This window comes from Nilaparvata lugens, chromosome 2, assembly GCF_014356525.2.
Source record: "Nilaparvata lugens isolate BPH chromosome 2, ASM1435652v1, whole genome shotgun sequence".
NCBI classification, from domain to species: Eukaryota; Metazoa; Arthropoda; class Insecta; order Hemiptera; family Delphacidae; genus Nilaparvata; species Nilaparvata lugens.
The window spans coordinates 25,276,770-25,289,557 of NC_052505.1; the positions used below are offsets into that span (position 1 = coordinate 25,276,770).

Sequence of the window (12,788 nt, forward strand, 5' to 3'; positions counted from 1 at the left end):
AATGAAAAAGAAAAATAACTTCCATGTGGAAATAAAGAACCTCACTTGTATATCCATGAATGATTTTATAGTTTATAGTTTCATAGATTACAGTTAATGATCCAATTGTTTCCAGCAATTGGTTGAATTTTAAAAAGTATTCCATGTTTATGATAGTACCGTATGGTAAAATTACAGTGGTATTGTAGTATCATTATCCTCTTGTAAATAGTATATCTTACTAATTAAGTATCAGCCCTCTCTATTCAAATCTTTTCAATGAGTATGATAAATCGATTAAAACTAGTTTCTGATTCTGTTAGATCGATAATTTTTATACTCACTAAGTCATGAAAGGTTTGCCTGTATTTGGAGTGGTGGGTGGCGGTCTGTTCGTATTTTGGGCCTGCTCGAATTGCTGAAACAAAACAATATATTCATATTACAAGTTCCTATTGATCTACAGTCGAAAAGAAAAAATCCATACCTGAATAAACTACCAATTGATGAAGAGTTGATTGAAAATGCTAAATTACAATAGCCAGTTTGCAACTACCATATGAAAAATTATTGGAACCTTTATCAAACAATACGCAAAAACTTTAGAAACTATTAGAAACCACAAACACTATTAGTGAAGAGAAAAATGTCAATTGATTAGTGGAATTAGAATGAAATATGTATTGAACCTTGCATTGATCAAGGTTGCATGAAAATTGATGCAACTCTCTTTTTGGGAAGTACGACGTCCTGCAAGATGTCAAATTATCAATTGATAACTCAAAAATAAAACATTTTAGATAGAATCTCAGGAAATCAATTTCTAACTGTTATTCTGATTACAAAATTATGATAAACATACAAACATCTTCTGAATACTATAATGAGGTCCACGTTAAAATGGCAGTGGAGAAAGATAGGAGAACAACGTTGCCGATCCTCTGTCTTGTCAATGCCTTCTATGGAGGGTAACTGCGATACCGGTTTATTGATGTAATATTAACTGTTCATTCTCGTTTGCAATAATCAATTATTATATTTATCAAGCAAGAAATATTATTTTTTGCAATGATTCCATAATTAATTCTCATAATCAAGATTGAATATTTTGTTAATTAATTGTATTTATACATTGTAAAAAAAGTATCTGGCAACAGAGCAAAGCGATAAAGAGATAGCCCTATCTGCTTTGTTGAATGATAGACGAGGATAGACGAGGATAGCAATACAATTGCTAATCAAACACTGCCATTATAACGTGGACTTCACTATAGATCATATTGAATGAGTACATAAGTTCCAACCAAAAACTATTGTTTTTTCGGAAAATGAAACTCACTTCATAAGTCATATAGGCCCAATTGAATCACATATTGAGATTTCTGCTTCGAAATGGGAAAGAAAGACAAAAAATCCACCAATAAATAATCAAGAAATCCATCAAGCACTCTCTTTCGAATCTCAAATTGAAAAGGAATGGTGATAGTTGACTCATGATTTTTTCAACCTGATAATTATAAAAATACCTGCTCTAAACATTGAACATGCTGCATGCATTTTATTTGAACACCATGCAAATGCTGTTACTGTATCTAGGAAAATCATCATTTTAGTATAATCTCATTCAGTAGGCCTATATGATAAACTACGGTTTCCATCAAGAAATAAGTAGTGCCTCAGTATATTTAGAATAGAAAAATCGTCTTCTACAGATACAATATTTATAAACTGTGATTGTTACAGTACTAGGCCTACCTCTGTAATTATTAAGAAAAAAATATCAATACCGTACAGGTATACTTCAAACTTATTACAATTCCCATACCTAATTTTTCATTTTTAAATGGTAAAATTTCATACTAATCCTCTTAAACGCTGACACTCTAAACATACGTTGACGAGATTCTCTTTAGTCAAATTTTAATTACAAAATTTCAAGTGAGGCGATGATCTTATGAGTATGTCAATTGCGCATGATGAATAATGGTGAGAAATTTAAACTGTTAATGTAATTCTAATCAATAGGTACCAACAATAAAATTTTATCGATTAGTAAACATGAAAGGAAGAGTTGAGTCATTATTATCTTCCCTGATATGGTGATGATATTCGATTTTCTTATTAAAAGTACCTTGCTTATAGATATTGTACAAAATAATCAGTGTCCTGGTATTCAATATTAATTCATTGTATAAAATTGATTAATTGAACTTCTGAATAAAGCAGCTCTGCTACATATAGATCAGAGTGAACCAGTTATTGGTAAGATGTATAATGAATATGTTACTTATGTATGATATGCAATGACTTCTTACCTCGTCGAAAATGTCCAACACTTCATCCCACCACTGAAAACAGATACCGCAGCAATGAAACCGAGACAACTATTTTAGAATTATTAGGTGAGTAAGAATAACAAAACTAAATGTTGAAAGACAAAGTAGAAGAGGTCAGAATGAAAGATAAATCGAAATGATGTTTGGGTGAGTGAGAATAACGAAACTGAATATTAAGAGACAGAATAGAAGAGATCAGAATAGAAGATAAATTGAAATGATGTTAAGAGATTAAATAGAGAAGAGCTGACAATCAAGAGAGATTGAGAAGAGGATTAGAAAATGAGAGATATAGAATAAGAAACGATAAAAAACAATGAAACAATTGAAGACAGAAACATGAATAAATTCCGAATCACATCACAAATTAACAATGAATGTGTATATACAGAATGTTATTAATAAATTACTGGATATTAATGATTATCGCAAGAAAATTGTTGAATTTGAATTCTTTCGGAAATGGATTTTTTGAATGGATGACAAAAATGTAAGAAAGAGAGGAAAGAGTAGAGAAGACTGAATTCTCCAAGAACTAGAATATGGTATTTCTTAGCGAAACCTTTTTTATTGAAATTTGCCTACAGCCAATTAAACAGATATATAATAATTATCACTGGAGAAACAATTCTAATCATAGAAGTAGAAGAGGTAGAAATGACTTCATGAAGGTAAGCAGAGATAGTGCTTTGGTGGGAATGGAGATCATTTTTTGTAAGATATCACTGGCCTATTCTAACCAAAGGTTTATTTAAGTTTAAGATGTCACAAGCATATTTTAACTGGAAGATTTAGTCAAACAGCTAGCTGGAAAGTTCTAATGTCATCTGAAGTAAATTTCCAACCTGTTAATTGTTATAAATTTTCTTGACTCCAGCAATTATTATTGAGAAATTGTCCTTTTACATGTCTTTTTATAGCCTATGCCATTGGATACCGTATATCATATTATTATGTTCAAATTATCAAGAACATCTTCTAATAGCCTTGATATCACTGTTATAATTATTTGCCAAAAAAATATTTTGAAGCACTGTACATTTATTATCATCAAAAAGAAAATCAGCACACTTGATTCATATTATTCATAATTGAGAAAAGTGTTCAATTATATGCTTGATTTTGTTAAATCCAATTGTAATTATTATCATCGTGCTTTTTTCCATTGCAAATAAGAAGGTGGATGCTTAACAAATTGATGCTAAGCATTATTCAATCTTAGTAAAATTCTCAAAATGGCGTTAGAATACAACAATTAAAGCTTAGAAGATTAGAAAATAACTAGCTTGTTACAAAGTGACACAATATTATTCATAGGTAGATTTCTGCACACTGTAAAATTGACGTGCAAATCTCTTAGTTTTTTAAATTACCAATTCGATTATTTTCAAATACCTTCAATCAAGTTATCTACGTTTTTCATCAAAACATTACTCTCCTCAGCATCGATAAGGATTTATCGGTCACAAGATTGAAATTCCAGAATAGACTTTTAGAATAATTTGGAAGTAGCCCAACACTAGAAGTGTGTATGCAGGCCTACTAGATAAAAGTGAGCCTTATCCATTTCAATACAAATTAATGTAATTATTATATTCGCTTTCTAAATGATTTTGTGATTGCTCGCATAATATTAACTACCTATTTCTGCTACTGAGAAGTTAGTATTGAGCATCAACTATGCAGCATATTGGTGACACTAATTACTACAACAACAACACTAAAGTGAACTATGTAGGAAAACCCTTATTCTATAGAACACACGAGTTAGTCCACGATCTTCACAAAATTTGTTATATCAGTAATATTTACATAATATAACAGTTCTATATTATAAAATTTTTACTAGGATGAATGAATAAGAATGAATCTATTACTTGTTTGGCTTCCTTTTCTGATATAGATGACCGTCCAGGCTCGTAGTCCTCTATTCTTCCGGGCTGGTTCTTGTAAACGTCAACAGGCTTCTTCACAGAGTTATCAGGTACATATCTGTTAACAAGTAAGACATTTGAAATAAATTTGTATTAAAAACTTTTCTTGTTAACATTCAAGCATACTTTACGATCATTACTTTGTATGGAGTTGATAGACACAGCAATAAATACTGATATTTCTCGTTGATGTGATTATGAGAATAAATTTCAGTAGAGTGAATAATCTAGTAGTAAATTGAAAAACAAATACCAAGAAATCTGAGGAAAAATTCCTACTTGGAATTGATGTATTCAAATTTGAAGCATACCTTTTTACGGTTCTTAATATATTTTTATATTCTACACGTATATGGAAGATTGATTTAATTACAAATAAAATTATTTATTGAATTCAATTATTGTGCTACACATTATATTATTTGAAATGATATTTTATTAATTTTTTGCATTTTAAAACAGGAAGTCTTATTTGTAAAAGATTCATTAATAAGTGTTTAGTTATGGAAAAAAATCAGAATAATAGCCCTACTCATTTCATTTTGCCAAACACAATATTATTTTATTCACTCCAGAATATTGAAAAAAATGAAATACACGGTAGAGCATTCCAGGGTTTTATAACAGTAATAGAAATAATAAAATCTCGTATTATTTCAATCGATTAAAATCAAAATCGAATAAAATAGGAATACAAGCAGCTATTATCAAACATTTGAATGAACTGAAAATGAATAGAATAATTTTTACTGAGGGTGATGCTTACATAAACTCTAGGCTTGTGCGTGAAAAATGAGACATGATGATGCGAGATAATAAGTAGGTAGGTTCAGCTTCAGTTGGGCTCCGAAACACCTGAACGCGATTTTTAAACTAATTTCTTATCATCATCCGTCTCATTACCCACAAACTTATGAACATCACTGATGGCTATCACATGGGCAACTGATATGCGCATCACCCTCAGCCAAAAAAGTGAATTTGTAAGAAAACTGACTTGGAACGTGGCATAGTACTGGTGGTGAAGTCTTTCTCTTTATTCCTTATGCGTCTGCGGTCGAGAGTGGCATACTTGGAGGAGGTCAGGTCTGAGTCATAGCCTAGGCGGTCAGGCTCTGACAAGTATCCACCGGCACTTGCGTATGGGTATTGATCTGTCAAAATTAATAGATTCCATTAAATCACAACATTATGAACAAATTTGGCTATTTAAGAATATAATATTATCATTCCATAATAATAAATGGTTATGACTCTCAACGGTGGTGTGATCATAATAAGTTTTCCACCTCGCCATCCATACAATTTTTTATTTAATTTGTATATACTTTATTTATGTATATACTTTTATTTATTTATAACCATTTTATATTATTATATTAGTAAATCCGTGCGTAAGAAACCACTTTACTTTAGCTCTCATTTATATTTCACAGCTGCAGTATAACAACAGTGTCAGTGAACAGTGAAAATATAATTCCTTTAAGTTCTAATGGGATTATTCATACTTGGTCCACCGGGATGAATGGGAGAAGTCCAATTAAAACTCGTGGGAATTATTATTTTCACTGTTCACTGTCACTGATATGTGAGAATCCAGCTCAATGCTGTGAACTTTTTCTTGTAGTGTATATTTTTGCATGAGACATTCCAAGGGTTTTTAAGACAAATCGAACTTGATTTCAAATTTATTAAATTCTCATTTATTCTATGTCCACTTGAATCAAAAGAGTTTAAATTGTTCTGTAACGTTCTAGAAAGACTTGGAACGAAAATCTATTGGAATACTCCTATCATTCGTTCAGAAAAATGCAAAATTAGTTATGATTTGTGTAATGCTATTCAATAAAATAATATCAAACTTAAAATTGGGGAAATCAATTCTTAGCACTGAGGTACTCTGTGCCTTTCTGCTTACTCTCATTATATATCTCACAGACTTGACACAAACTTATGTCCAAAAATTATATGAAAAATTCCAGAGTTGTTTCTGAACTAACTTACACTTAGTACCAAATTGAAACCAGAGATTTCATTATATTATTTTAAGTCTACAAAGTTTCTAAGAAGAGCCTATAATTTATTTTGGAATTCGAATTTTCTATTATCTTAATGACATGACTCAGATACATTAACAGTTTTCAATGATCTATTACTTATTGATTAGGCTAATAAAATTCATTATTGGTAATCGACATACATGTTTTTAATAAGGTGTCTAGATTATAATTGAATTAGTGTCTTAAATATTTTGTTATTCAGTTAGTATATGAAGATTGCTGCATACTATTTAGAGTTTGTGTAGGGAGGCTGTATTAAGAAGTTGTAAATATTTTTATTGCGATAATGTTCAATCAGAGTTATGAATATTCTAAGGATGAATAATTCCAATCTATGTCGACACTGAACTTCAAGAACATTTTGTGAATGACAGACGTTAGCATTCTTTGCCTAGATTTGCTGTTTTGTTTACATGCATATATTATACAAAGCTCAAAAACATCTATAACTATTAGAAAGTTTCTTAATTAGAAGAGACAATAATTATCCAGTGAGTTTACTTGTTGTCAATAAGTAGACAATCAATCAATTGGAAAATATTTTTCTACATCTATGGAGAATTTACATAATGAACAGAATGAGTATAATATTAGAAAACACTTAGTCTACATGCAAATCATAGACTAGAACTGGAAAAATTAAACAGTGTGAGACGATTAGCCCGATTCCTCTATAGAAAAAGCATAGTTTGAAAATATTTAAATCACCTTTCTTATTGGATCTGTAACGTACAGTTACATATTCTGAAAAAAGAAAAAACGTTATAAAAGTACGTGATATTTTGTGTCTTATCTATATCAACTAGTTCTTGAATGATCAACGTTCAAGCTCCAGGATTCCATGTTTCTGCTTGTTTTCAACATTGAATATACATAATGATTATTGAATTGTGACAAGGAAGTGGCAAATATCGTTGTGATAAACTATAAGAATAATAAATTATTACGTTCGTTGAGAATATACAGTTGCACCAATAAGAATAAATAAAGAAATTGAATTAAGTAAAGATATGGTATAATTATATTCATGCCAATAATGTCCAATATTGCACTACTAAAAGAGAGAAAATTCAGATCAATTTGTAGGATATAAAAATTTAGTAAGCTCAATCCAAGCTATTATAAAAGTGAAGAAAAAGCATACTATTAAAAAGCATACATAAGTTCGTATTTCATATGATCATATGAAATACGAACATGAAAACTGCCTTCTCACTTAGCCTTGCCTTCAAAAATAGTTTCCTTAAAAATTTTCCAACTAAATTTGTTGAGTAAAGTAACATAAGTAGAATAACTAATAGATAACAAGGTCAGGATAACAACTCAAGGATGAGCCGTTTCAAGTCTTTTAAGAACCATATCCATATAATCACTATTTTTAGCAATTATTCTTTGGATTACTGAGTTTAACTTATTCACTCAAGATATATATTTCGAAAAGTGAGTGTCTGTGCCTATACTTACTGTCACCTTCCGCTTTGTGGAGCGAATCATACATGCGCTTGTACCACTTTTGTTGATTGGTGTCTTTCACTTCCTGAAATTATAAAATATCAGAGCTTTAGAAAAAAAATAGAAATATGAATCAGGCTATTTGTGTAGTAACAAAAGTATCAATGTATACAGTCAATCTGTAATAAAGAATTTAATTGAATACTTCATTTGAGTAATACTTCAGTTTTAGAATTTACTTAGTTTGACTTTTAGTAGAAAATTGAATGATGAATTATAGCCTATTTGCCTATTTGCCCTATTTAGCCTAATTAATGAATTGATTGAATTAGAGCCTAATTGAGAATTAAGGAGTATCAGAAGATTTTCAATTAAGCTATTTCATTATATTATTCGTGAATCATTTTCAAAAAGTAATAACTAAGGTGCATTCCCATGCATCAATAAATAAGTGAAGTTATTTGTTCTTCATAAGAGGAGTTTCGTACTCAAAAAAATAATATCCTAGTAGATTGCCAAACAAACTAACTAATCATCGAATAGAATAGAATTGGGTAGATCAATACTATACCTTGTTTGGCTACTTCCAAATTCACTTATTCATTTATCAATTAAATACCCTATTACTTACCCTGAGAAGTTCCTGGCGTGAGACATGAAAAAAGAATGAAATTTCAAGAGAAAAAACCACCAGAAAATGGGAATTTCGATGATGAAAATCTAATGACAAATAATATGATAAATATGCATTGATTTGATAAAGAGAATTCATTGATTGGATATGAATTTTTTAACATTTCAGTCCTGGTAAAATTGAGAAATTAATCTGGTCGTTGATTTCCAGTTTTTTTCTGGCAAATATATTTTACAAATTATTCTATTTTTCTATTTTTATAAAATATTTTCGCCAGAAAAAGACTGGAAATTTTCTATTCTGGAAATCAACGACCAGATAAATTATTCTCAATTTCAACGGGACTGAAATGTTAAAAAAATCCATTGTCAATAGTATAACGTACCAAGTTTCTAGTATGAAATATTATACTCACAGATCTTAGAACAATAGGTATTCCTTCTTTGGTAGTTGGGCCAATGCCTTCAAACTTTCTAGGTCCAAGCTCAACTATTTTCTTTGGTTTCTTGTCTTCGCCTTCACTGCAGTATTCTTTTTTCACGGTATAAACTGAAAAGATAGAATAAAATTACAAATCAGTGTTAGAAACTTGTTTAACAAAATTAATCAAATCATACATCATACATTTGGGAATACTGTTGTCAACTCATTGATGAACGTGAAGTTTATTATTGTAGGCTACTATGATATTTTGAAATAATTATGCATTAAAGTCAAGTCGTCTAAGAAGAAAATTTCAAGCGATTGGATAACTGAATCACTGGCCTGGTTGCACAAAAGTCGGTTAAATTTTGATCTTGATTAATTTAACGAGAAGAAATCAGAGAAGGCTTTTTCGAAAAGGAAGATTCTCTGATTGGATCTCATTAAATTAATCACGATTAAAATTTAACCGGCTTCTGTGCGACTGGCACTGAGTATTTAACAATCTTTACTATTGAGCGATCACAATAGCATGTGGCTATAGGGAATTATTCATGGTGTGAGCATCTAACAAGCAGGGAGAAATCGTTTGAAAAATTGATTGACACTAAGGCCCGCCGCAAAGTAGACCCACGCTAATCCACGAAAAGCAATCTATAATATAACTAGTAGTTCTGTGAACAGTAGACCTCACGCAGTATTCTCATCCACAAGCACCTGATTGAAACTATAGACCTTATGGAAATACAGCAATAGACTGGCTTCTCCACACATCTGTGTAATCACTTGTCAGCTGATTTATGATGAATAATAATTCTATAGTCTGATTTTTACTCTAATATTGACGTATGAAGGAGGCTCCTTTTTCCTTTTATATTATCCTTGAAATGCAAAATTTCCAAAAACCTTGTATATACGTCGACGCGCAATTAAAAAAGGAACATACCTGGCGAATTTCATGAAAATCTATTACCGCGTTTCGCCGTAAATGCGCAACATATAAACATTTAAACATTCAAACATTAAGAGAAATGCCAAACCGTCGACTTGAATCTTAGACCTCACTTCGCTCGGTCAATAAAGGAAAGAACTGGCGTATACACATACGGGATAGGAGAATTATGTTTGACGCATCATCACGTCTTAACTACTGGACTGATTAACTTGAAATTTTGCATATAGATTCTTAATTAACCGAGGATGGTTTTAGGGATATTTTCAATCCTTCAAGATTTTATCACGTCAAGTTTTAAAATAGACACTTGCGGAGCACGGGTTACCTGCTAGTAAAAAATACATGATGTAAGGAATCTTTAATACGCATTTAGTATCCATATGAGTTTAACAATTGTTATCAAATCAGAAAACCGCAATAATTATGATTGAAATATGAGAATATAAAAATGATGCGATGGAAATTGGTCTTACTTATTTCATTGGGAACTATATGAGGCCTTCTACAATCTTCTGAAGCTATCGAAGCAGTCTCGTCTTCTCCCTCCAGGTAATGTGCACCACGTGGTAATTGTCCTTCTGCCAAAACACCATTAAAAATATTTCATTCTCAATGTATCTATTATATTATAAGTTTTCATACGACAATATACAAAAGTATAGTCAATTATGTGCTACAATAGCCTACATGATTGGATAGTTATGAAAATCTGGAAAAACAATTTCAAGTTACCGGTATCTGATTTTATTTTCAATTTCAAGTTATCTGATCTTATTTTCAATTTCAAGTTATCTGATTTTATTTTCAATTTCAAAGTCCTACATTGTTTTCTAAAGTATTTCTGGCACTGTAAATACAAGCATTCTCTAAGCATCTAGCATGATTATTTTCAACGTATTTATTTTGAATACTGTACCTCGAACTAACTTGTACAAGAAAATAGGTTTTGAGATCGAATTTATAGCTGAAACGACTCTGTCTAACAACCACCTGTATACAATAAGAGAAAATTGAGTGGAAAAAATGGGAAAATCAGTCGGTGACAATTGTAGTAGTAGGTACTTGAGTTTTGAGCAACCAGTTGGTTGTCAAAGAAATAATCACATAGGCCTACATTATAACAGCAATCAATCAGTACGATTCTTTTACTTGGTTGCTAGGTGAATGAGTTGTTTTTAGCTTCTACATCCCTCAATAAGAACGAACTGTTCGGTCTCTTCATTAAGAGTTTGCTGATGCAATTATTTTTCTTAACTTTCTTCACTGTACTTTTACGATGGGATTTAATTTATCCAGCCAAATCTATTTGGGTATATTTGTATTATACCTGCTACTGAATAAATTTCTTTGATATATAGTTTCATTCAAAATTTAGACTTTTTGAATAATTATTAAGTTACTGTTCTAGATTTTTTAATTTGAGACTCTAATAGTATCTATTTGATTCAAAATTTGCTCGTTTATCTGAGTATTGAAGAGTGTGAATTGTATTTTGAAAAGTGAAAGTGACATAAACCAACATTTTGATTTGGACAGTATAGTATAAATTGGAAATGGGACAGTTTTGGGCATGAGCCTGTTGTGCCTTTCCTCATTTTAAGTATTGTACACAATGTGAATAAATAAATAAATAAATATTTCTACATTTATCAACCCTATTTAGAGCTTAAGGAGGGTTTTCGTTTGTGCGTACCCGCGTTCAGCTGCGTAAAATATTAGTCAAAATAGCAACTTTCCCAAACAATAAATCGTATATATTTGTATCGTATTCACTCAGTTGATATCGTACGTCATTCCATTTAATATAACAGTGATTTTAATACTGAATACGTTATCAACTGCATGCGGATATGATACAAATAGATTCAATCTATTATTGTTTCTATTTTGACTTAACGCGGATCCGCACAAACGAAAACACACCTTTAAAATAATAATATAGTTAGGATGGGTGGGAGTTTCCCGTAAGGGACTCCCCATAAACAAAAACCATACAAATTTACTTTTTTCTATTTAAGAGTATAATATTTGATTATAAATATATACTATTGAATTGAATTGCAAATGCCTTTATTAACATAATAGAACAATAAAACCATACACTACAAGAGAATGTATATAATAAATGTAACACAAGACAAAAGTTTTGACATAACCCGAAAGGTTGTCTGCCAGGAGTCGGTATCATGCTATCATTTCATATACTGTATACATATCATTTTTATTTACTAAAAATTTCAAAAGTTTACACACATACAATTAAATGATTAAACAGAATAAAAATAATCTATTAACCTTGTCAGAAAAATCATAACTTATTTGAAACCGAAAAATAAATACAAGTGAATGAATAATACTACTTGCTCCACGACTACATATTTTAATAATTGAACTCCCTAAATTCTATTCTATTCTATCATATTTTATGTTATGTGATTGTTACGGTACCTCTAGCTTTCTGTAGGAGTGTGATGGTAGGATTGGGCGCCCTAGGCAGGTTTATTTCGGTGGAAAAGGCGAGCGACGAGTCGGCACTCTGACTGCTGGTCAGCCTCTGTTCGACGTCGGTCGTTGTCTCCGAGTGGAAAGTCGTGCTCCTATTGGCTGTCGACTTCGACCAATCGGCAGGCGTTAGTGGAAGACTAGTTGGTGGCTTTGGAGAATCCTGCAACAGAGCGAATCCGTTATTTTTTGAACTTTTTAAGGAATCATCATATAATAGTGATATCATAGATTTACTAATTAAATTTCAGGCAATATTACAGGTGATGAAAGAGCTGAATGAGATAACAATCGATCGTGTGATTAGTTAGACGGTTATTTAAACATACGAAAACAATGACTATCATTTTGAGATATAGATGTTGAACACGTTCATCAAAACCTCATTTCGGGCAACTGGGAGATAGCCGATTCCCAAAAACTTCTAGCAGAAGAATGAAATATTTAACATACATGATTCAAATAGTAGGGAATTGTTATTCAATGCCAGATCCTGTTTGGGAGATTCATTAT

At 31.0% G+C, this 12,788-nt stretch overlaps 1 protein-coding gene across 1 annotated transcript in view; it reads right to left on the minus strand.

Annotated features, from left to right (window-relative positions):
• LOC111044999 overlaps positions 1-12,788 on the minus strand; it is a 187,012-nt gene that overhangs the window by 50,952 nt on the left and 123,272 nt on the right. Inside the window, 9 exon segments of the mRNA XM_039420886.1 lie at positions 324-397; positions 2,295-2,327; positions 4,193-4,307; positions 5,247-5,403; positions 7,018-7,053; positions 7,774-7,846; positions 8,811-8,944; positions 10,247-10,351; positions 12,222-12,438. Of these exon segments, the coding sequence (XP_039276820.1) occupies positions 324-397; positions 2,295-2,327; positions 4,193-4,307; positions 5,247-5,403; positions 7,018-7,053; positions 7,774-7,846; positions 8,811-8,944; positions 10,247-10,351; positions 12,222-12,438 (944 nt within the window).